Source organism: Eutrigla gurnardus, assembly GCF_963514095.1.
Source record: "Eutrigla gurnardus genome assembly, chromosome: 3".
NCBI classification, from domain to species: Eukaryota; Metazoa; Chordata; class Actinopteri; order Perciformes; family Triglidae; genus Eutrigla; species Eutrigla gurnardus.
In genome coordinates, this window is record NC_139917.1 from 27,504,373 (window position 1) to 27,528,973 (window position 24,601).

The following is a 24,601-nucleotide window of genomic DNA, read 5'->3' on the forward strand; positions in this document are numbered from 1 at the left end:
AGAGTTTCGGCTGGTCGTCCCCAGCTGCCTCCCCCTTTCCTCTGCCGAGAGAGCAGAGTCTGGACCTTGTCAGCATCGAGGTTAACGGCTCTACCCGTGCCGGGATTCTAGCACCGTCAGCTTCCTTTTCACAGTTATAGGCCACTGTCTGAGACCGATGAGCTGGTGTCAGATAAAAAAAGGTGTGGAAGCACGGTGGGACTGATCAGACCACCACTCAGGAGAGCTTTTATGTGCAGGCTTCTGAGGGAGCCTCGGCAGGGCTGGACACTACATTCACCATCAGCTCTTTAGCTTACTGTTCCATTATGTAATGCTGGTTCCTAGAAAAAACAGAAATGTAACTTCCAGCAGGGCGATAATTCAAGATGATAATCTATCGTCTTTCAACGGACTCCAGATATCATGATTACGTCGTCTAAATCAACGATAACGAGCACACACTGATTGACTCTGCATATGTGTGCATGTCAGCGTAGTCAGTGTATCGCTGGAAATACTGACCAATAAAACAAATAGCTAATACAACAACACACGTGGAATCAATTGACAGACATTCTCATATTTAGAAAGATTAAAAGACGTGATGACTGCATCCATAGAGCCACAAATAGTCATGTTTATTGGCAATATGCCAGATTGAAATACAGCGTAATTGTCCTTTTAGGCACATTGGTCATTCTGCTGTGTAGAATTTGATCTTTATGTTCAATAATGGGGCTCACATTAGGGCGCTCTGGAGGATGATTATCCTTTATGAGTTTTTTATGACTAGTCTATCGAGTCTTGATGTGCACGCCTCTCCTCCTCTTTTTACTCTACACAGTTTATACTCATTTTCATCATAACAGAGCTGGAATATGATAATATTTGTACACCCACTCATACAGAGATTGTATTGAATGATCCTTAATTGATACTGGTAATTGAATTCCTGGCGTGCTGACATTAGAAGTCTGTCATGCCTGTGGCAAGAACGTCAGAATATAGTCCTAATTTGTTAGTCTGCCTGTGTACGAATGTAGTTTAATAGAGGTGATGGGTAAACAGTCATGCTGTCCTTCAGAAAGCATGTTACTGTTGCGTGTGCTTTTTCCTTTTCAATGTCATTTCAGAGTCTCGTCTTGCCATTTGCCCTCCCACCAGTTTGTCTTTCTGAAGCACTCTGTGCCGTGACGTCTATTTCAGACTTGTGTATGATGGATGTGAGCACACATTCAGTCATGCCACTTACCGCTGCCGTGTCTTCTCTCTTCCCCAGGGAGTGATTCTCACTCATCAGACCACGGTGAGTTGACTCTTTTGGAGATAAAAAAAAAAAAAAAAAGCTAGGAGACCATAAAGCGTAATGAAACCTGTATCTGCAGATTCTTGGCGGTCACGCAGTGCAACAGATGGCTTTAAGAACGGCGACGCCAGCAGCTCATCTCTCGCTGCCAAAGGCTTCCGCAGCGTCCGACCCAACCTGCAGGACAAGAAGTCACCCACACAGGTGAGACGCCTCACACCTTACTGGCACATGTTGGCATTTTTCTTCTTTCCCTGCCATTTATAGTTGAATCAAACCAAGTGGTCCTTCCTCTATTCTGTTGTCGTTTACACAGTATATGTATTTGGAACAGCTGGATGATTTGTGTCCAGCTTTGCACTGATGATTTGTCTTTGTTGTTGTTTGAACTTCCGTTGGCTGTTGCTTTCTAATTGGCCGATAAGGATATCAGTCACCTGCCATTGCCACCCCCCAGGAGGGAGAGTTTCCACTTCTCACCCACTGGAACTAATCCGCCAGACTACAGCTCCCTTGTTGCCCCGGCTCATGATTTTAGCCCCGGGATGCTAACATTCACGCAGAATGAGTCCTACACCGTTAGTAGCACATCTTCTTACTCATACTCAGAGACCGCTGCAGACTCACGCCGGCAGGAACACCAGGCCACTCCCTCCGATGACATCACCAGCTGTAGTGCGAATGCCACCACTAATACACAGGCCCAGGAGCGTAAGGTGTCTTCCCTCAAGCTAACCCCGGTAACCATAGCTGACCCCCCGGCTCACAGTAACTCCTTTCGTGACCCACGACCCCAAAGTACAGGTTCCCCTGCACCTCCACAAATGAGCCCCACCCTGTCTCAGCCCCCGACACAGGCCGCCTCGCTGTCTGTCCACTTGGACCCAGAGAATAGGAAACGTCCGGAGCATCAGCCTCCGAACCCCGCCGCAGGGCTCAAGGTTCCAGATGGAGCCCCGAATCAAAGTCCAGCTCCATCCCAGGTGGACATGAGGAGGAGTCCTCCTCCGGTTCCACCGAGACCTTCTCCTGCAGTGCTGCTGGTACATAACTGACGACATACCGTAACTCCAGAGAAGTGTGTCCATCTTGAGGCCACAACGTCACTGGGTTTTTCTCTTGGTGACAATCAAAAGGGTAACACACTAGCTGCATCACATCATATAGTGTGGTGTACAGGTAGATGCCGTAGCCAGGATGATTTAGAGGCAAAAAAGTGATCAAAACAGCAGTTTTTCCTCACTCATATGACACTGGATGGTCTGACAGTGTTGCTCCTTGAAGCCGCCAGTGTTTGGCATCACATAGAATAGAAGAAGGTGTTTTGATGCACGGCAGACCGTATACTGCTTGTGTGTGTTGCCCTTTAGTTTGCTGCTGGCTTGGTGCTGCCATCCAACTGACCTAACGGAGGCTCATACGTGTTAACTCATACTGTTTGTGTGATAACCAACTATTTCATGTATTTGATGATGTCACCGTCTGTATCCTTCCACAGAGTTTGAACTAACAGCCTCTTTGATTCACAGAATGACTCCAGAAGATGCTGCTGCAGTGTGTTTTCACCTTCTGACTCACGTTTTCCTTCCACACATCCTTTTGTGACAACAAAATCACTAAGCATTCTCCTCCTTTCCTCCTTTTTCCAATCAACCCCCCACCCCCCTCCAACACCAGGGGCATTCCTCCCCCGACCCCACAGCACGGCACTCCCCCTATCGCTGCCACAGCTCAGAGTCACTCGACTGCCTGCCAGGCCTAATGCCCAAGGCTCTCTCGCCCGCCCCGTATGTTCCTAGTGGAGCCGGCGGCGGCGGCAGGCCGAGCTTTACCACGGGCGGCGGCGCCAGCATCGTGTCGCCGTCGGCGTCCCCCGTGACGGTGTCAGCTCTCAGCCACTACTCGTCGTCCACGGCGGGGCTGCTGGACGAGCTGCAGATCTGTAGCCTGGACTCGCCCGGCGCCTCGCCCACGCCGTCGCCCACCCTCAGCCATGTCTCCACCTACATGTCCACTGCTGGCCTGGATGATGTGCTAACACCCGCCGTGGCCTCCACTGCTGCAGCCGCCACTGTCACTAACGTAATTATCCCGACGAGTCACTGCTGTAACACACATCATTACCAGAAACAAAGGGTTCCCTCTCCCTCCCTCCACGCATTCGGATGACTGAACCCAAACCTCCACCAAATGTGTGTTTTACTGCCGAGTTTGACCTTTTCACTAACCTTTAACTACGGTCTAATGTTCCCTTATATGTTAGTGTGTAGTACTCTTTACATCTCTCTCTATGTGCTTGTCTGTGTGTCTCTGCTGTGCCTTTTTTGTTTTGCAATCCAACGTAATGATAGTGTCTCTTCAAAAAACAATAGAAGTTTTCCAGATGAGTTGTAACAGGATAAAGTTGGAAACTGTTGGCTTAAAAGACTGAACATGTCCAGGGAGAAGTGGAGGCTTTTATAATATAAGATTCATCCTATAGATATTATATTGCCGTGGCAACGGATGTAAGGGACCCGGGGACAGAATGGTACATCTTTATGACATGCATGATATAAAGTGCAGCTTGTCTTCCCAGTTATTTTCTTCAGACTGCATTATTCAGTCTGAAGTTGCCTTTTTGTTAGCCGAGCAATAAGCTCGGTGTTTATCATGCCAATCATTGACTCCAGCCTTGTGGATTGGAGTGGATTGTGCATCCACCATCAGTACCAGCGAGTGAGAAGCATCTTCAGTGCGTGGTCTTCTACCACAGGTGTTCTACCAACCTTTTGGTTAGCGTTAGCAGAGCTGCAGCTTCAGTGCTCGGTCTGTGTGCAAAGTACCAGCAAAGTACCAGCAAAGTCTGAATGTATAGAAGTCTATGAGACTGATTTATTCCTGACTAAAGATGAGTTCATGCTCTCGACTCTAGTTTCAAGTCTTCTTTCATGCAGCATGATGTTCATTTGGTAAATTATGGTTCAATTAAGTGTTGTCGTCACAGTGTTGCTTTAATGAGTTGATCATTTCATCGATCATCGATAGTCCTCAGTTTGAGAGTGATTGTGAATCTTTGATGGAGACACACGGGCCTGAACATTAAAACGCTGTGTTTTATCCTTTGCCAGGTGAAGTTCTATATGTCTGTGTTGAACTAATTCATAATGAAATGTTTGTGAATCTGAAAGACTTTTGTTTGCTTCCTGTCACTGTGTTTGTATTCAACATGTGCCCCCCCTCCCCTCACTAACGGTTCTTACAGTCACTTCAGATTCAGCTGAATCACACCAGCCCAAACTTCTGTCTACATGTGTTTCATCTGTCCTTTTTAATGTGTCATAGCAAGATGATGACTAATAACGGATCGGTAAAACTAATCATCCTCCTGTATCGATGCACTCATCTAATGTTGGAGGGCAGAGCAGCAACATGAGTAGAATATTGTGTATTTTGCTATCATGTGTGCCTGGTAGTGCCTGATGATGTGTTTGTGGTTGCTCCTAGGGCCAGGTCCTCTCTCACGCTATGAATGGAAGTGCTCCACAGAGACCCCTCTCCCCTCCGTCCTACCCTCCTCCCCCCGCCTCCCTCCACACTGGGCTGCAGCGGCAGAGCCGGAGTTCAGGTGAGGCGCTCATCCTTGTCCCTTCATTTGAGCCGAAGGGCACCACGCGTTTTTGAAAATAATAATATGATGTACTCGCATCATATAACAACACCGGGACACCAGGAGAGTTTGTGAAATTGTGGAGTCAGCTATGTTCAGAGTGAGATCATAGAATTACCATTTCTGTTTTTTCAGCATTTAAAATCAGCTTTCACACATCCATGGTTACATTTACAATATTTCAGTCATTGGTTGTATATCATTATTACTATAGCCTGCTCATACTGTAAATTATTGAAATGAATGCCTGCATTTCAAGCATGTGGAATTAAAATAAAGGGCTCTTTGTGTATTAATTTCCTCACTGATTTTATTTGATTTATTTAGCTCAACTAAAATGCTAATGGAAGAGACAATACAGTGAAAGTAGAGGCATGAAACCCATAGGAGCTTATAATGGCCTCCCCTATTCTAAAAATCAGTAACAAAATAGAGGATAGGGAATATTGAGCTCCTCATTATTGCCCAAGTGAATTAAATAGGTAATGGTTAATGTATTTGCTACTCATTGTGATACCTATGAGTAGAAGACATTTAGTTGTGGAGCACAGCATGAAATGAATTGGTACAACATGGAGATAAAGACTGCTTATTCTTGTACGAGGTTTGCTCGTTCACGCTCGTGTTGGTGCCGGAATTTGGATTTGTGTCACATTATCAGTGAGTACAGCTGACGTTGTTGTTCTCTTCTCCCCTCCTCTTCCTCCCCATGTTCAGAGGGCAGCGAGTCAGCGACCAGAGAGTCGGTGGCGTCGGGCCACACCAGCGCCGGCAGCACCGTGCCCATCGCCCGCTTCTCGGAAGAAGAGAAGAGGGTGTCCGTGATCAAAGCCCCTCATTACGAAGGCATCGGCCCCGTGGACGACACCGGCATCCCCATCGCCATCCGCACGGTAAGGTCACACGGGAGGGTGCTCTGACCTGTTGCTGTTGTCTGGATACGTGATCAGGCTCAGGAGAGGAGATAAATTCAGCTTCTCTCCATCTCTTCTTCTCCCTGCTTGTAATCATGAGCTCAGACGAGGTCTTTGCGTTAGCGCTGCGAGCTCCTTTACTCGTCGGCGTGTCTGCATGCTATCTCTGTGAAGGCTTTTCCTGTATTAGCACTTCACTGGCTTATCCAGTTCTTGAAGAGAGAGTGGCATTTTAATGTTGGACTACAGAACGAGTGAGCCAGAGAATGTGATGGGAAGAATGAGCGGGACAGAGCCAATAAAAGCAGAGAGAAAAGGTGAAAAGAAGAAGGGAAAACAGATGCTCCTTGTTGTGAGCAGACAAACATTTTTGTGGGCACTTTATTTGGTAACCATGGAGAGCAGAGTGGTAATTGGCCCGCCGTGCCAATGCTGCATGCTCAGTCACACATAGTCCTCCTCTGTGGAGCTGGACCAGCTCTTCTCCGCCCAGACAGGGTTTAGTGCCCCTGAATACAGGCAGGATTAAGTCTCTCTGCCATTTGATAAGTCGTTTTTGAAGTGGATGTTAGATCTATACTGTATACACAAAGACACGCATACCGAGCTTTCCTGGACTTTCCAGAACCAGAACCAGGAGCTCCCACTTGGTTCTATAGCAACACGGCTTCAGTGTCCTCCGTGGTGCCAAACCGAACCGGCTGATGTCTGAAAAAACACACTGCAAGAGTAGTGGAGCAACTTTCTGGTAGCACGTTTAGGAATGTTCCGTCTACAAGTATGTTTAAAAGCTTTTTTCACTTTGTTATTATTAAAATATATCATAAAAGAATGACACACGTCAGTCATAGATCAGTCAGGAGAGTGATTTTTATATGAAAATACTCTTTAATGTGTATTTAACATATACCTAGAGATAAATAAGTAAGCCATTAACCTGGATTGGAACTTGGAAAATACATTTTTCATGTTTCTCATCAATTTTGGATGCGAGTGCGAAAACCGTCGACTGTATACAAAGATGTACTTTATATATGTAGTCTGAGATGTGAACCATTTAATTTACTGTTCAGTCAATTTCAGCTCATAAATACATGTAATAACTACTGAGACAAATAAGGAGCAGATTCAGTTTTCATGTTTTTGATATTATTTATAGTGAATAAGAAAGAAGGGGATTTATTCATCAAGTATGGAGAGTGTCTCATATGATACATCTTCATAAATAATGTATGTCCTAGCATAAGTAAGATTCTCGGTGGGTGAAATATGGATCGCTAGAAAGGCTGAGCGTGTGTTTTTTCCCTACTCAGTCCCATAAAACAGTGGGAGTCCTTTCTGCCTTCTAACGCCAGCTATCCCATTCATGTTGCATTCCACGGCACATGAATCTTTCTGATTGCTTCTGTCTCCACAGACGGTGGACAGGCCTAAGGATTGGTACAAAACCATGTTCAAACAGATCCACAAGGTCCACAAAGCAGGTGAGTCCGTGCCGAGTCACACTGAAACTGATTATTGGATACAACCATCAGACATTATGAGAGGAATCGGCCAAGCATGCATGCTGTGGTTTTTGTGTGTTTCCGTGTGTATCTCTGTGTATCTGTGCATGTCGGTTCTTGTTTAACCAAAAGGGAACCTCTGAGCCAGAACTCATTAGATGAGAGAGAACCTCCAATAGACACAGAGCTGTCCTGGGAAATCTCTTCTCATTTCATAGACGGGATCACAGTCGGCTCAAAGCTCGTTTGTTCTAAGCTGCTCAGGCTTCTTCTACTGCAGCGCACGCACACACACACACACACACACACTATTACATGATCGTGAATGCCTAAAAAACATCTACAGGCCTCCTTCTTGATGCATCTTGGGAGAGTTTCCATGACGCTCAGATTCTTCACATATTTAATCTATCAAGCATCCACCGAAGTCTTCTCTTTGGAATAAGCCCCTGTAGAGTTGAAGAGTCGTGAAGAATCGTAGTTTCCTCAGGAAGAAGACGGCATCCTTGAATTTAGAGTCAAATACATAATGAGTAATGCCAAAATATGGTGAATACACTGCTTCTGTGGAGGGTTATGGCCCTTCTTGTACCAACAGAAGAAAAATGTGTTAGAGAAACCGAGCCGAGCTTGTGGGTGGACGGAGGGGAAATGGTTTCTTCTGCTCGGGTGGTTTTATGCTTCTCCGCTGTGACAAATGATCACTATTGGAAACGACTTTGTTACTGACTGTATTCAAGCTGACGAAAGCGGCTGAGAGCGAACAACACTGTTGTTATCGCTGCACCACAAAGTATGTTTGTGCATGAGTAGCAGTCTTTGTTCCTTTCTCCTACAGATGATGACTATTCTGACACGTACAATGCAACATATGCCGTCATAAACAATGGTGAGAGATGCTCCATGCAGAACAATGAGTGATGTGTGTCCTCCTATCTCTGCTCTGCCTCATCACTTCTCCACTCCGTCCTTTTAACAGACGACTACAGCCTGTCGTCCAACGCCACCATGGCCCACCCGGCTCCTCGGACTCATACCTACAGGCCGCTCGCCAAAAGCCCCTCGGACAACGGGGGGCATCAGGGCCCTCGAGAGCCTCCGCCGTCCCCTGTCCCCCCGCCGCCCCCGCCCATGCCGTCCCTCCTCCAGCTGAGGGCCAGAGACAGCGACCGTGAGAGGGACTCGCTGGACACGTGAGAGCAGCTCCATTTACTACACCTCATTAGTGATGAAATACAGGCACTCAATCAGGATTTCAGAAGCATCACAATTGCACTGAAATATCACCTTATCATGGATGTGAACTAATAACATACCTTGCTAGATTATATTCCTTTAAAATGGGCTAAAACATTTTTGCATCAGCAGGAACGAATGGGGTCCTCCCAACAGGAAAGTGGACACACGGAAGTACCGCGCAGAGCCCAAGAGTATTTTTGAGTACGAGCCTGGGAAGTCCTCCATTTTACAGCACGAAAGACCAGTGAGTATATTTAAACATGTTCTTTGACGTAACGGATTCTGACATTTAACTGTGTATCTTTTAATTTGCTGTGTAGGAGCCAATCTGTAATCAGCTCAAGCTGTACAATCGATTCTTCTTTGCATGCTTCCCTAGCTGGCTTTAATATGCATTGTATCATAATTCTGTTGCAGTGAAGTGATTTCTGTTATTCTTCGGTAAAGAAATAATTCTGTTGCTGCTTTATATGGAGGTAGATATGGGGTGGATTTCTGAAAAGTAACACTGCTAAAGTATGTAAATAACACTGCGGAGGTAGATAGAGCTACAGACGTATTATGGGCTGTTGCACTTCTCGCCGCCAGACACGGCGTGGGCGTTTAAAAGGCTTTCGGTGCTGCATCCTCTGGTGACTGTACTGTTCACTCTGTATGGGTGAAGGACAAAGCAGACAGCAGAGATAATTACCGTGTTGAGGGGGGGGCAAAGATAATACATACATACAGACAGAATGCCTGACAGATACAGAACAGAATAATGGAGAATGTGTTATAGATGTGCAGATGTTTAATGTGAGGGGTACGGAGAGCTCTCAGGGTAATAATGCATGAGTCAGTTCCTGATAAGGCAATAAAAGGAGAAGGCTGTCGCAAGTGGAAGTGAACCCAGGCTGGCTAATCTGCTGTCTGAGACTCTTATGAATGTCGTCTAGAAGCATTTTATTCTCTGCTTCTCCACAGTACGATCGGCTCCTTAAAGCATCCTGTTCGCTTTGAGAAGTGTCCAATTATGAGTGGACACAAACGGCGTTCTGTTTCTTTAGTTTCCTTTTTTCTCCCGTGTGTGCGATGCTCTCGCTCTTATACAGGATGACTCATTTGTCTCTGAGCTGATTTCTCGTTTTAGCAGGAGAGCTGCAACGCCACAACACCTACAAAACGTCTCCTGGCAGTGTTTTATTTGGCGTGAAAACTCCACTTCCACGTGGGAGCGGGGTTAGAAAAGAGCAGACAGAGTACAGTACAGTTAGAATAACAGTACGATGAATCCGCCTCTCGACTGCAGTGCACGCTGAAGTGGGTATAATAGAGAAGGCTGTCGGAGTGAAACGATGATTAACTTGCTACACAGCAGTCACCGTTTTGGCTCAGCGGTCTAATTTCGGTGCATGTAAATACGTAGATCCCATCAGACAGTTGATTGAGGGTTGACTTGATATGTAAATGTATCTCTCTGGGATGCAATGGAAGTGTTGGATCCATCATGACACGTCACCTCTCTGCTTCCTTAAGGCAATCTAAACATCATTATAATCCATGCATGCAAATAGTGGTTACAGTAGGTTTTCAGCCAATAACATTTAGCCAATGATGAGGCAACATTGGATGGCAGCTGATGAGGCTCAATAAAAAAAAAATGTCCATCTGTATATCAATTATTATCATCTTATCTTATGTTTCATTGAATTCTTGAAAAAGAAGAATGCCTCCAAAAATGGAGTTATGTGAAACTCTCACGCCACCCGTAGAGAATATGTCAAATATGTAGAATATGTCAGTTGACTTGGTAGAAATATGAACTGCTTGTCCAGTTTAGTGGTTGATAGCACACTTGATGTTTTGCATGTTCACCAATAATAGCACACAGCATCTAAAAACATAGTCAGTATGTAAACTCTGAACTGGTATTTGATTCTTATCCAGACATACAAGTCTGTAGCCTTTGGGTCAGTCGGCTGTCTGACTGTGAGACCACACAGCTCCCACCATTCCAGCTCTGTACACCCATGTGAATTATGTCTTTAACAAAAAAGTTTCATCTTTATTAGAATGAATTTGCTCTTTCCCTGCCTCTCTGACATACTACTGTACTGTTAGTGTTCCATCCACTCAGCCTGCTCACGGGTGTGGTTAATGAGGTTGGTTGTTAAATATGCGACATGCTGATTTCCATTATCTTTCACCTGCACTGTGGCTTACATTAAGGAGCGGTAATGTGATTTCTGTCATGGGATTCACAGCCCTGTTCATTTTTATGCATAAGAAATGAATGAATATCAATTCAAAAGGGCCTAGGTGTTGCAATCGTCTGCCTCTCCGGCCGCGTACATTATTTAATCTGTACAAGTTTAATTGCTGTCTGGTAATAAGGCACTATGTTGCATAAACAGCTAAAGAAGTGGAGCAACGATCCGTCAGTCGTAAGCTGGTTTTTGAATCACTTCTGGGGACGACCCCATGAGTCTAAGTCTTCATCCTGTGCCCATCTCCCTGTGCCACCTTTCCTAACCATGAGGACCATGTCTCTCTTTGTATGTGCCTTCTTTCCACGCTGTCTTTCTTCTCCTCCCTCTTTCTGTCACTGTCATGCTTTCCCAGACCTATGATGACATAGATTTAGAGAACGAGCCTTGGTATAAGTTCTTTTCCGAGCTGGAGTTTGGGCGGCCGGTAAGTCGGTGCCATAGCTTCCTGCTCAAGCACCAACCCTGCCATAGGCATACATCCACTATCTTCACTCCACCTGTGATTTTTATGTTAAACGTCTCCACCAGTAGGCTGGGTGGGCTAGTTGTTTGGGCATGTGGTACTTGTTGGGTGCTGTGACCCCCGCCTCCCCCACCCTTGTGACAGGCTGTCTCTGCGTTGCTGGTTTTTGGTCTGGTGGCTAGCAGGCACTGAAATGTTCACGCATTCACCTGGATCATTTCATGTCCGTTTGGCGATGCGTCCACATGCTTTAGATCACCTGACTTTTTGGCTGGTAGAACTGCACAGAACAGTCAATCAATCAATCAATCAATCATAACATTGATATATATCTGATTATCAATATTATCCTTTTGTTCTGCATAGCGATCTGAGTTTGTGCAGTCTCTCCATCATCTCTTGCACATGTTAATCAACTGTTTATTCATTTCTGCTAGTAGTTCTTGTTTATTTCCACCTTCGGTGGAGAGACGCTCTGCATATCTACATGCTAAATGCTGCAGCGCCCTCTGCTGGATGTAGGGGATGAGGCAGGGAATTGCCTCTAGCCACACAGATCTGGGATCAAATCCCCCCCGACCTGACTGATTTACAGAGGTGTCATGCCTCTGTCCTTGCCAGGGCATGACATCAGGTGATTGTTTGTTGGGCTTATTCAAAATGTTCAGGTGGAAATGTCACATCGGGAGCTGAGCATGACTTCCCAGAATCATGCTGGGCCGCGTGTTAACGTTTCTACCTGCAAGATTTTGAATGCTTCACATCACTGAATAAGCCCTTAGAGTGTAGAGTGTTTGCCTTCATGCACTGACTGCTGTCCAGCTGGGATGTTCAATGTTTGAGTGTGTATTGAGGTGACGAGACACACAGAGTTTTGACCAACAACAGTTTATCTGTCAGCACTCGTAATCCAGCACTAAACCACCATGATATCATTCAAATACACACAACACTGCAGCTTCTCTCGGAGCTTTACAGCTTGTTCTCACACTCTGCATGTGTGTGATATATGAGCACTGTGTGTGTGTGTGTGTGTGTGTGTGTGTGTGTGTGTGTGTGTGTGTGTGTGTGTGTGTGTGTGTGTGTGTGTGTGTGTGTGTGTGTGTGTGTGTGTGTGTGTGTGTGTGTGTGGTATAAAAGCTATAATAGCTATTGTGAGATAAGCATAGGAATATCGTTAATAGATGCCATTAGAAGGTGTAGAATAATGAACGTGTATAATATGTAGGTGTGTGCATGTGTTTATCAGTAAATGTGTTAGTGTGTATTGGGAGTGTGCACATGTGTGTGTTGCACACGTGCAGTGTTTGTGAACTAGTCCGATCTCTGGTTACTCAGGTTCTCTAACGAGTGTCACTCTCTCCACATGTTTCTTGTTTTTTTTTTTTGGTTTCTCCCCATGATGTCACCACTGCTTCTCCTCCTTCACCTCATTTTCACCTTCCTCCTATCCCTCCTCCTCCTCCTCCTCACTGCTGCTGCTTGGGGCTCAAGCCTCCTAAAAAACGGCTGGATTATAATCCAGACATCTCCGCTCGCCAACGCATTGAGGTAATCTCACATACATGAGTGTTCCGGTAGTGTTGTTGATCTCAACTAACAAATCATAGGAATTTAAATATGTATCAAAGGGAAATTGTAATATATGGTTTGCTTAAAGTCAGTGTCATGTAGTGTAGCACAAATCCAGCCATCCTCCACAAGATGTTGCTTTGTGAAGACAGCTTTGAAACGCTATTATTTGTTTGGGGTTGTCTGAAAATCTGCTAACATCTTTGTTTTACTCAAAATATGATTCACTGGAATGTTTTAAATTGTATTTCCAGCATCACTGTGTGATTCAATCTGATGGTTAGCATTTCCTCTGAGAGACCTTTGCATTGAAAGTGTATCCCCATCCTTTGAGACCCAGTCCACGTGGTCCATGCCAGGTTTTGCAGGGCAACATTCCCCCCCCCCCCCCCCCCCTTAGCTCAGCTCATAACATCCCTTGCCATATCACCTTTTGCCGTCATCCTCCAGAACAGCCCGAGAGAGAGAAGGACATTTCTCTCCACCGCTCACACCGGCCGGCCTCTCCTTGCTCAGGTGTGCCATGTGGAACCAGCGTCCGTCGCACCTTCGGCTGGGGGAGCGTTTTGAGTGTGGCACAGCAACAACTGCATGCAGGCTGTGCATTGTGAGCTGCTCTACCTCGGGGCTTTGTTCTCGCGGACCTCACTTTTCTCTTTTGTCCTCTGCCCTATTTCAGACATCCCTGCACATCGCTCCTGCTGACAAGGCTCCGGAGAGACCTGCGAGGTAACCTCTGTTTCCTTTCTTTTCCTCTGCATCACCCCCCTTTGCCCCTCCCCCATCCTCTCAACAGTAGTGGTCCTTGTTGTGATTCAGCAGGCCATCAAGACTGCACCGCCTTGTCTCGTCTCCTGTGCAGAACGCCCCTGTGTCTGCTATTAATAATGCAAGGATTAGTGTTGGTCTTTATTTGCTCTTGCAAGGCGCTTTTCATCTCTCTTTCACGAACTGAGCCAGAATAAATTAATTCTGCAGGCCTATTGATTCTGCCCTTCACCCCCCCTTCCTCCCCTTGTCCTACTCCTTTTCACCAATGGCCTGCTTATTCAGTCACATTTTCCTCGGTGAACAGAAAGGGCAGGAATGGGACGAGATGAATAGGCTAAGTAGTTCATGTAAGCGACATTGACTATGTTTGTTTGGAGTAGAAAGCCGACCGGGTTTTTAGCCACACTCTTTTCTTTTTGGACACAATGATAAAAGGTTCATTTTCAGTAGGATTAGCTTGGATATGCTTTAACATGTGTCCATAAATGGCCGTACAAAAGTTCAACCTTTAAATTCCCAAAATAGGAATGTTTGCCCAGCAGTGTCATTATATGTATAGTTTATTTGCCTCATTGGTTTAGAACACAGAAAAACATGTCTTATACTACTGCTCACAGAGCTGATTTGAGATGCTAATTATTATATTTTTAATATTTTATTTTTTCACATGGTATGTACTGATGATCCAGGATGTATAGTAAATAGAATATACTCAGCCACACGCCAGTGACAGTGTATTTGTCCTGAAAGCAGCTGTGATTGTTGTCTGAATGTGTTGCAGTGCTGCTAGCGACTACAGGAAGAGAAGGAAGTCCGAGCCGTCAAGTTCCCAAGTCAATGCTCAGTCTCAGAGCAGAGCTGCAACTTCCCCGAAACCAGTGGATGCCTACAGACCCAGCAGCAGCCTGAAGAAACCCGTGGTCCGTTCCTCACCAGCCTCGCCCGCCAGACCCAAAGGTACACACACATTTGTACTTGTGTACTTGCATATCACACTGTCAGAAAACCAAAGAAGTGTTTCGTCACATTGTAAAGTCTGTCTGGTTTGGTCAGAAGTCTCCTTGATTCGTATTTGGTGGAAGTCAGAAGAAAAAACCCCATCAAATCCTCTTTTTTCCACCTTTTGCTCTTTTCTCTGCTACTACTGCCCCTTTCCCCAGCTCTTCCACCCTTCTGCTGGGTATAATCGCTTAACACGCTTTCCTCCTTCTTCTCTTTCACCACGCTGCTCTGTATTGGACATCTGAAAGGTGGGGACGCATGCAACATGTATTCAAACAGTTTGACCTCCCCAGGTCCTAATCCAAGCCCCTACCTGCCCCCTGCCCCCACTGAGCCTGTCCATTGCCCCGAGGATGGCAGCCAGGAAGGCAGCTCCTCATCCCAGCAGTCCGTCTTTTGTAAGAACAGTTGGCAGACAAAGTGTGAGGATGCAGAGACATGGAGCAGTGCAGAGGAGGTACCGCCTGCCCCCGGCAAGCTCAAGTCACGCAGCTGTGACGATCTCCTCAACGATGGGCATGCTGGCTCAGGGGGGCGCAACGCCACCCGCTCAGAGAGCGCCGGCTCACTGGTTTGCGATGCGAATCCCTGTGGATCCGCCTCCAGTGCGTCATTGCCTCGCCTCCACCGGCGGCGGGCACACGATTCGCCAGGCTTTCTCCAGCTCTATCGTAAGATGCATCAGATTGACCGAGCTCATCTCATCCCGTCTGAAGTCATCCGCTCGGTCCGCGCTCGCATCCTTGAGCTGGAGCGCCAACCTCACCTGCGTCTGCATCGCCTCTCTCCTTGGACGCCCTCTTGGGGCATGGATGTGCCACGCGATACGGTGCCAAACCGCATTTCTACATACGAGAGCCTCATCCAAAAGTCCAAATCCATGCCCAACTTGGGTGACGGTGAGGTGCCTTCGGGTACTACCACGCCAGGGGACTCGTCGTCTCGAGCCAGCAGCGGTGGCGTTGGCATGCCAAGTTTTCCCAAACGTCGTTTCTCCATAGAGTCTTTACTGGAGGAAGACAACAATGGCAACAGTGGCACGGTACCTCCCACCATGGACCACCTGCATCGACCTCGTAGCCCACCCGAGGGCCAGCCTCGCGTTGGGCCGGAGCCCAGCCGTGGGCGGTCTTTCCCTGCTCCTCCTGTTCCCCAAGGCCCACAGGCCAACCCCGACTACTCCGACAGTGAACAAGACGCCATTGCGTCGGACCTCAGTGACTTCATCCAGGTGGAGGGCTCCTCATTCTGCAGTGAGAGTGACTTTGACCATTGCTCGCTGACCTCATCCGAGAGCATGTATGGCTCTTCCACCCTTCACCACCACCACCTCCGTCATCACCACCACCACCACCACCACCACCCTGGTCACCAAAGTTTAGGCCAGAGCCAGGGCTACCAACACCGCCACCTCATCAGCTCCTGCAAAGGCCGCTGCCCGGCCTCTTATACCCGTTTCACCACCATGCTTCGCCACGAGAGGGAACGGGCGCGTCAGGAGCCCCAGAGACCGTCACAGCAGAACCGCAGCAGCCATTCCCAAACCCAGAGCTCACAGTCCCAACAAGCGATGTCCAAGCTGGCCTTCCTGGTCAGCCCAGTGCCTTTCCGCAGGAAAAAGGGCTCCCCGCCTACCTCTAGACGAAGTAGTGGTGGCGCAGATCGAGGGAGCAGACCCAAGTCCAAACAGGCCATTTATGAAGCACTAGATGCAGCCTTGAGAGACATATATGAGCACATTCAAGCAGAGCGAGGCCACAGAGGAACGAGGGCACCCGATGATAGCATCCTGAGGAGAATACTGTCCGAACTGCTGCCAAACGTGCCTGAACGGAGCTCCTCGTTGCGGGGGAGGGGGTGTTGGCACGGGGGTCAGTCCTCCGCATCTCTGTACCCAGATGGGAGCCCTGCTGGGTATGCCTCGCACAGAGAGGACGCCTCCACGCCACGGCTACAGTCACCAATCAGGGCCTGTTACGGGCGCCACGCCGACGCCTCAAACAATAATGAGTATGGAGAGGAGCAGGGCAATGGTCTCTGTTATTCAGGTGGAGATACTACACATGTTACACCTCCGATATGCATGTGTACATGTTGGCATGTTGCCAATTACCCCTGCACATAGTCCTGCAGAAACATCCTCCACACATGCATTTATCTCAATGTCTCTCATTGCATATATTCCATATTGCATGGGCCAGTTGCCCTATTCCCCTCATCGGTCAGTCGATGCATCCATGACTGCTTATCTACGTATTTATATGGTTTTCAGCTATACCTTTTAACTGCAAATTCTCAAGTAAACCGGGAGTTAAAATACTGGCCTGGATTTCTCTGTAATTGAGTTAAATCGTTTGAGAATTTACAGTCATTTGAAGTACATAAATGTGGACATTTCTCTGTTTGTTTATAATTTGATTATTGTTTTGGTTGTTTATATACTGTTCTGCAGATTTATTCAGAGTCATCTTAATGTCCCTCAGGCATTCTCTCCTTCAAGCCATTTGCTTGTATGTTGATCTTTGTAATCGGTTTGATCATACATTATGGGCTGTATTCGCCTTCATTTTGTGTTTTCAGCTGTTTGCTGCATGCATGTTTCATATCGTGGGAATCACAATGAAATGGAAATAAACCCCACTTTTGACCCCTCAGCTTTCATTCCCTCATTCACCTGTTGGAATGGCGTCATCTCATCCCCGTCCTGTTCAGTGCTTCACCAAAGCACACCTTGTTTGTTTGTATTGTGAGCATGCATCATGTGACTGTGGTCACCGCGGTAACCTCCGTGACCTTTCTCACGTGTCTCTGCTGATCACAGACCAGGATGACTCCCGGTGTTACTCCGTGACGGATGGACGCCACACGCCTCAGAGCAGAAGACCGACTCCTGACCGAGAGGTACAGCATTGACACTGATCTCCACACGGATGCAAACTAAACTTAAATCATTCAGAAATAACACCTTCAGTACATCAAGTAGTCGCGTACATCACAGTATTCCAGACTGAACCTGAACACACTTTTTTTTTTTTTTTTACTTTAGCATCACCAATAACCACAGCACAGTTACATCTCCTCACAAATATAAAACAAGCTTTTATTTGATATTTTGCCTGGTAATGCTTGCCGGCTTTCTTTCTCTCACTCTCATCTCCTAGGTCTCCCATAAACAGATGACACAACTTATTCTGTTCTCTCTCCTCCATCAGAAACAGCCTGCGAGAGCCATTTATGATTTTAAGGCACAAACAGCTAAGTGAGTACATGAATGCACGGTGCACGCCGAGGAAGCCGAGCTTTGGGAATGCCTAACCGCATATCCACACATCTCGACTCATTGCATCGAGTTTTATGGTTTCAGATTATTATTATTTCTGTTGCTTTCTAAGTAATGCCACCTTCCCATCTGACCACCACACCTGAACGGCTTTAACGGATTTAATTTAAATATATGCATGAATCCAAACTCAGCTGTACTCGGTCTTATTTCATCCTGCTTCAGTGACGTTCTGTAGCTGATGCTGTTAACGTTAAAGGAGCTGTGATTGCACTTCTCATGACGTGAATGTGTTACAGGGAGCTGACGTTTAAGAAGGGCGATGCGGTGAACATCATCCGGCAGATAGACAACAACTGGTATGAGGGAGAGCACCGTGGACGGGTTGGGATACTACCCATATCATACGTAGAAGTAAGTGTGCAGCTGTGTGCGAGTCCTGAGGCTGAGCACCATTCGGTGTCTTGTATGTCATTTGTCTGTATGGTTTCTCCCCCTGTTCAACACCCACACTCACACCGATGCACCCACATCAACAGAAGGTGCCGTCCTCGGAGAAGCAGCAGCCGATCCGTCCTCCTCCGCCAGCGCACGTCAGAGAGATCGGCGAGGGGATCGCTCGCTACAACTTCAATGCTGACACGAACGTGGAGCTGTCGCTCAGAAAGGTAGCCGGTTGGTTGTTTTTGGAAGGCTGCAACTGTGGAACAGGATTTGTAATGGTTTACAATAGCGGGCTGAAACCTTGAACGTCTTGTGGAATATTCATTTCTTTTTCAAACAGTCATGAAAATCATGAGTTAAACTCCACTTTTAAAGGGTGTAAAGTTAGTTAGTTAATTTATTCTCTCCACTAATCAAAGGTGTGTTTGGGGCGTAACATAAAGTAAACCACTCAGCGATCGTTTTCTGTAGTCGAAACATTTTTGGAGGCTAAACAGCAACAAAAACAGAATATTTGATTAAATAAAAATGTCAGAAACAATCCTACGCAGCCACGGGCCTAATATTTATCTGCAACAATACCAGGTTTAAACACAATGAATAATTGTCACACACACACCTCTGTGTAGACGTGTGGCTGCGGCTTCCAGTGAGGCTTCTGAGCCAATAGAATAACTGCGTTGGTATCACATGGTTCTCTGCGTAGTCAGGGTTCAAGAGTCTTTGGGGTTGCCAGTTAGTGTGGAGAAGCGGGCGGCATTTTGAAACTCCACCACACAAGATGTTGCAAAATGAGTCTGTCTGTCACTCCACTCCACCATGAAAACGCAGGTTGTGCAATGAACTGGCAACCCGTTGAGGCACATCGAGCAACAGTGTTGTGACCTGAATGCAATGGAAGGGGGAGTGCGAGTGCGACATCTAGTGGTGGACGTTATCAGTGTTGTCAACTGCACCTTTAAGTGTTTGACGCTTAATATTTCTGTTTTGAATCCGTCGATGTCGGCACAATTTATAATCTGAATAATGGGCTGCACCATTCCCTGTAGGAGGTAGCAGTGTGGACTTCCTGTCATGACAACACGCTGTATGATGTTGCTTGTTGTTGTGTTTTTTATGTGCAGGGTGAGAGAGTCATTGTGATCAGGCAGGTGGACCAGAACTGGTACGAGGGGAAGATCCCGGACACGACCAAACAGGGCATCTTCCCTGTGTCATACATCGACATTGTCAAGCGGTCTCCGTCCAAGAGCTCCGCCCACCACATAGACCCGCATGGTTACCCTGGCAACAGGACACCAAGCTCTACACCCATCAAGGTGAGGGAATCACTACTACTGCACGTTTCTAAACAACAATTTAAAAACAGAAGAATGAGCTGCTTTATAAATGAATTGATTGATAGATTTATCATTTGGGAGTATTCTCAAATATCTTAATTTTAAACTGATTTTTTATAATTCTCTCCACTCGAGTAAAATAGTTTGTTCATATATTGTAGAGTATCATCCGCATAAGGGAGTAGATACAGCTTTTAAAGGCAAACTTCACCCACAAAATGACTGTTTGTCTCTTTATTCTCCACTCCATGGAGCAAGCTTTGGAAAATTCAAAGTAAAACGGGGTCAGCCATTGATAGAACAATTATAATTTTGTGGGTGAAATATTTCTTTAATCACTCACACACACACACACACACACACACACACACACAACACACACTCTTCTCTCCGTTCCAGTTGTATAAATTACACTGTTCCTTCTCTTTCACTTTCCTGGAGCCTTGCTACCATCTGCCTCCATCCCCCACTTCTCGCAACCTCCCCTCCCCCCACCCCCCGTTGAAAAGGCTTGACCTGCAAGCCATCACCAACGAGTGGCTGTCCCTCACACTGGACCCATCAGCATCCCCTCCAGCTTGCTTTCTCACCCCCCTCCCGCCCACGCCTCCCCCTCTCCCCACTGACCTCACACCTTTCCTGGAGGAGCCGTCACAAAGAGGCGTCACCCTGCCGCCACAGAGGCTTTCCTTTACTCCTCCAGGAAGACCCACTTTAGGACACGCCCCAGCTATCCTGCCTTTCTCCCAGAAACCTCCTCCTCTTCCTCCTCCTCCTCCTCCTCCTCCTCCTCCCCTGTCTCATTCCTCATTTGAATCTCCACTGCGATACAGCAGTGGCAAAGGAACTTTGCCAGAGCCCATAAAATCGCCCACACAAGTTCCTCTGAGGCAAACGTCAAATGTGGAAGTAAACAAAAGCAGCAACATCCGTGACGTGAAGCTGCAAGTCAGAGACCCTTATGACGAGCTGCTGTCCATGATTCTGGACGGTTCGACGGGCATCGCCGACGCTAGCTTTTCCAGAGAGCTGACCGATGAATCCCAGAGCAGGTCCAAACTAAAGGCAGAAGAGTCCCATCAGCCGGCAGCGAAACCCCCAGTGGTCCCTCCAGCCGGCGACCCGGCAGGCGGCGGCCTGTTGGAGGTGCAGGTTTACAAGCCCGTGACCATGGAGCCACTTTCCCTCACGTGGGGAGGGCAGTCGGAAACTATGAACCAGCACCCGGTCCAGACTAAGAGGCCGCCGTCCCTGAAAGGACGCGGATATACCGAGTTGTTCATTGAGGAAGAGGATGAAGCTAGAGAGGATGTTAGAGGTTTTAATGAGAGACTCAGTCTGCAGGTAGAGCATGGTGTGAGCCTGGATAGAAACACTACAGGGCCCTGGAAAGGACATGGAGTTCATGTTTTTAGCTTTCTCTTATTCAAATTTACTTACAATTTACTACAACTGAATGCATTTTCAGGGAATCATGTTATATTACTAGAGACCATCAGCAAGGAGATTGATATTATATATTGGTATATTGTTATGCCTGCAGGGGGCTCCAAAATCAACACAAAATGAAAGTATTCTTACTCATAACTAGGTATTTTCCCTCCATGTCCTTTCCGAAGGTCAAACAAATACTCAGCGTTTAGCTTCTGTGATCGAGCCTCAGAGTTGACGTGTGTGTCGTTACCTCCATAGGCTGACGTCTCTCCTTCCACTCTGACACGGCTTTCTCCCCCCGACCTCCCCTCACCCTCCACGCCTCCTCCTCAGACCTCCTTACCTCCCCTCTCCTCTTCTTCTACCCCTTCTTCTACTTCTACTTGTACTCCTTCTTCATCTTCTACTTCTACTTTCACTCCTTCTTCATCTTCTACTTCTACTTGTACTTCTTCATCTTCTACTTCTACTTTCACTCCGTCTTCATCTTCTACTTCTACTTTCACTCCGTCTTCATCTTCTACTTCTACTTGTACTCCTTCTTCTTCATGTTCTACTTCTACTTTCACTCCTTCTTCATCTTCTACTTCTACTTTCACTCATTCTTCATCTTCTACTTCTACTTTCTCTCCTTCTTCATCTTCTACTTCTACTTTCACTCCTTCATGTTCTACTTCTACTTGTACCCCTTCTTCTTCTTCTACTTCTACTTTCACTCCTTCTTCATGTTCTACTTCTACTTGTACTTCTTCATCTTCTACTTCTACTTGTACTCCTTCATCTTCTACTTCTACTTTCTCTCCTTCTTCATCTTCTACTTCTACTTTCACTCCTTCATGTTCTACTTCTACTTTCACTCCTTCTTCATCTTCTACTTCTACTTTCACTCATTCTTCATCTTCTACTTCTACTTTCTCTCCTTCTTCATCTTCTACTTCTACTTTCACTCCTTCATGTTCTACTTCTACTTGTACCCCTTCTTCTTCTTCTACTTCTACTTTCACTCCTTCTTCATGTTCTACTTCTACTTGTACTTCTTCATCTTCTACTTCTACTTGTACTCCTTCATCTTCTACTTCTACTTTCTCTCCTTCTTCATCTTCTACTTCTACTTGTACTCCTTCATCTTCTACTTCTACTTTCACTCCTTCTTCATCTTCTACTTCTACTTTCACTCCTTCATCTTCTACTTCTACTTTCACTCCTTCTTCATCTTCTACTTCTACTTTCTCTCCTTCTTCATCTTCTACTTCTACTTGTACTTCTTCATCTTCTACTTCTACTTGTGCTCTTTTTTCATCTTTTACTACTTCTTTTTCTTTTACTTCTTTTATCCCTTCTTCATCTTATACTTCTACTTGTACTCCTTCATTTCCTACTTCTACTTGTACTCCTTCATTTCCTACTTCTACTTGTACTCCTTCATATTCTACTACTTCTTCTCCTACTCCTCCTTCATCGTCTTTCTCCCGGTCCCAACAGCAGGATCGGTACTCCATCCCTCCCTCCCCCCCCGTCTCCCCTCGGCCCCCAACCCGTCCTCACCTGATGACATCACCGCTCCCTTCAGTCTCACCCTCCCCGCCTGTCTCACCACCTCCCCTCCTCTCCATTCACCAATCCCCACTTGTTCCCGCCCCGATTGCCCCTCACCCCGCCTCCCCGCCCCCCGCCAGCCGGCGCTCTCCCCCCCCCGCCCCCCCTCCAGGACGTAGGTCTCCCAGAGTGAAGGTAAAGCTGCACCGTGGAGACGATGCTGTAGGTTTAGATGGTGTTTGTGGTGTTGCTGATGATGAGGTGATGATCTCTAACGTTGATGTCGTTGCTGAGGATGAGGTGATGATTAGGGTTGCAGTGATTCCTCAACTAACCAATTGACAGAAAATGAATGTGCAACATATGTTAAGTCTGATTAATGCTTCATGACGCTTTTTCTCTGTAAATGAACTTTCTGTTATTTGGACAAAGACACAGTTTAGTAAATAGTGATGGGCGTTTTTCACTATTTGTGGATTTTTATGAACTAAACGATTAATCAAAACGTGTCAACAGATTAACAGAAAAACGATTAACGTGGCAGAGATGGCTGCGACGTCATGTACACTAACATCAGTCATGCAAGTGATGATTGCTGCACTGATATCTGGGCTACTGTAGATTCCTCAAGTCTTACAAGGCATTCATTCATCTAAAATCACACACATCAGGATAGCAGAATAGAAGTATATATTAACGGGAAAAGAACTTCCCAGTGCAAACATTAAAACAGCCCTTATTTAAATCATCAGCTCCTATACATTGTAAACTAAATCAGTAAGGGAAGTAAAGGAAACACAGTGTGAGCAGCTTCCATAGGAATGAATGGGCCTCCAGTTCCCTGTCCATCCATGGTAGGAACCTGTTTGTGGCGGCAGAGAGCCTTCGTAGAGTTGCTGGTGTTGGTTGTGCTATGGTGTGTTGAAGAGGATGTCCCCGTGGCGTCGGCATGGCGATGGATGAGGTTTTACAGCATGCCATTGAATGCCTTTGTGCTCGTGTCTGACTGGTTTACTGTTGAAGATATCGTGTGGTGCTTCTGGTCTCTCTGCCTGTCAAGCAGGATCCAGTCGTTGGTGGTAAACCTCCTCGCAGCCCCATCTTGTCCCGGAGGTCCTACATGTCCCCCATTAGAGGTCGAAGGGTAGGGGGACATGTCTTCATTCTACTCTTTCTGTGCAGGAAGCAACCATAGCATTCATAACCCGATCACTACATATTCCATCACAAACACACTTTCAGGAGAGGTGACGTTGTAGTATTTCTGCTGGGAGAGATCGCTCAGTTTTTTTTGTCTGTTCATGTTTGATTCAAAGGATTTGGGCACACCTCAGGGTATGAAATGACACCTTATTCGTTATGAGCACACCCCAAACAAATGGCTGATTTTAACTCTCTGTTTCTATCTTCCTCACAGCGATTAGTGCAGGATGCTCTCCATGGTGGAGGAGACCCGTAAGTTATATTTCTGATTATACGACTGATATCTGATCTCTCTCTGGTTTAACATTTAAATACAAATGAATAAAGGAGAAAAACCACATTACACATGATAACCATAAAAGCAAAGTTAGCGTTCAGTATCAGAACTGCAGTTTTTCTCCCACAGGTACCAGGCAGTGTACAACTACCTTCCGCGCAACGAAGACGAGCTGGAGCTGAAGGAGGGCGACGTGGTGGACGTGATGGAGAAGTGTGACGATGGCTGGTTTGTTGGTAAGAGGAGGGAGCTGTCATTTAGGAAGTACAGCCCATGAAGTATTCTAGCGCCAGACAAATGTATGCATGGATTAGTTTCACACATAATGTAATCACTGCACCTCGAAGGTGATTATGATGCATTTAAATAGGATTAAACAGAGGATTGAGTCTGAAAACATAACAAACTTCATGATACCAGATGAATAGAAGAGCA

General features: G+C 46.4%; 2 protein-coding genes across 15 annotated transcripts in view; both read left to right on the forward strand.

Annotated features, from left to right (window-relative positions):
* The window catches only part of sorbs2a (sorbin and SH3 domain containing 2a), a 43,989-nt gene that overhangs the window by 16,826 nt on the left and 2,562 nt on the right, over positions 1–24,601 (forward strand). For 4 of the 14 annotated variants that reach the window (XM_084006538.1, XM_084006544.1, XM_084006549.1 and 1 more), the window contains 22 exons: positions 1,262–1,288; positions 1,368–1,492; positions 1,714–2,331; positions 2,966–3,370; positions 4,775–4,895; positions 5,655–5,830; positions 7,269–7,335; positions 8,195–8,245; positions 8,336–8,549; positions 8,725–8,839; positions 11,197–11,268; positions 12,802–12,858; positions 13,559–13,608; positions 14,432–14,607; positions 14,901–16,700; positions 17,474–17,553; positions 17,814–17,911; positions 18,232–18,346; positions 18,472–18,600; positions 19,501–19,695; positions 24,104–24,141; positions 24,296–24,402. In XM_084006538.1, coding sequence (XP_083862664.1) covers positions 1,262–1,288; positions 1,368–1,492; positions 1,714–2,331; positions 2,966–3,370; positions 4,775–4,895; positions 5,655–5,830; positions 7,269–7,335; positions 8,195–8,245; positions 8,336–8,549; positions 8,725–8,839; positions 11,197–11,268; positions 12,802–12,858; positions 13,559–13,608; positions 14,432–14,607; positions 14,901–16,700; positions 17,474–17,553; positions 17,814–17,911; positions 18,232–18,346; positions 18,472–18,600; positions 19,501–19,695; positions 24,104–24,141; positions 24,296–24,402 — 4,836 coding nt within the window. The remainder of the gene's footprint in view (positions 1–1,261; positions 1,289–1,367; positions 1,493–1,713; positions 2,332–2,965; positions 3,371–4,774; positions 4,896–5,654; positions 5,831–7,268; positions 7,336–8,194; positions 8,246–8,335; positions 8,550–8,724; positions 8,840–11,196; positions 11,269–12,801; positions 12,859–13,558; positions 13,609–14,431; positions 14,608–14,900; positions 16,701–17,473; positions 17,554–17,813; positions 17,912–18,231; positions 18,347–18,471; positions 18,601–19,500; positions 19,696–24,103; positions 24,142–24,295; positions 24,403–24,601) is intronic. The other 10 variants (XM_084006551.1, XM_084006539.1, XM_084006540.1 and 7 more) reach the window with 8 other exon arrangements.
* LOC311010830 (uncharacterized protein) lies at positions 19,939–23,769 on the forward strand (the record flags this gene model as incomplete). The annotated part of the gene is made up of 4 exons (XM_084005474.1): positions 19,939–21,060; positions 21,409–21,700; positions 22,721–22,861; positions 23,750–23,769. Coding segments are annotated over 4 exons (1,575 nt in total), but the record flags the coding sequence as incomplete, so codon positions are not given.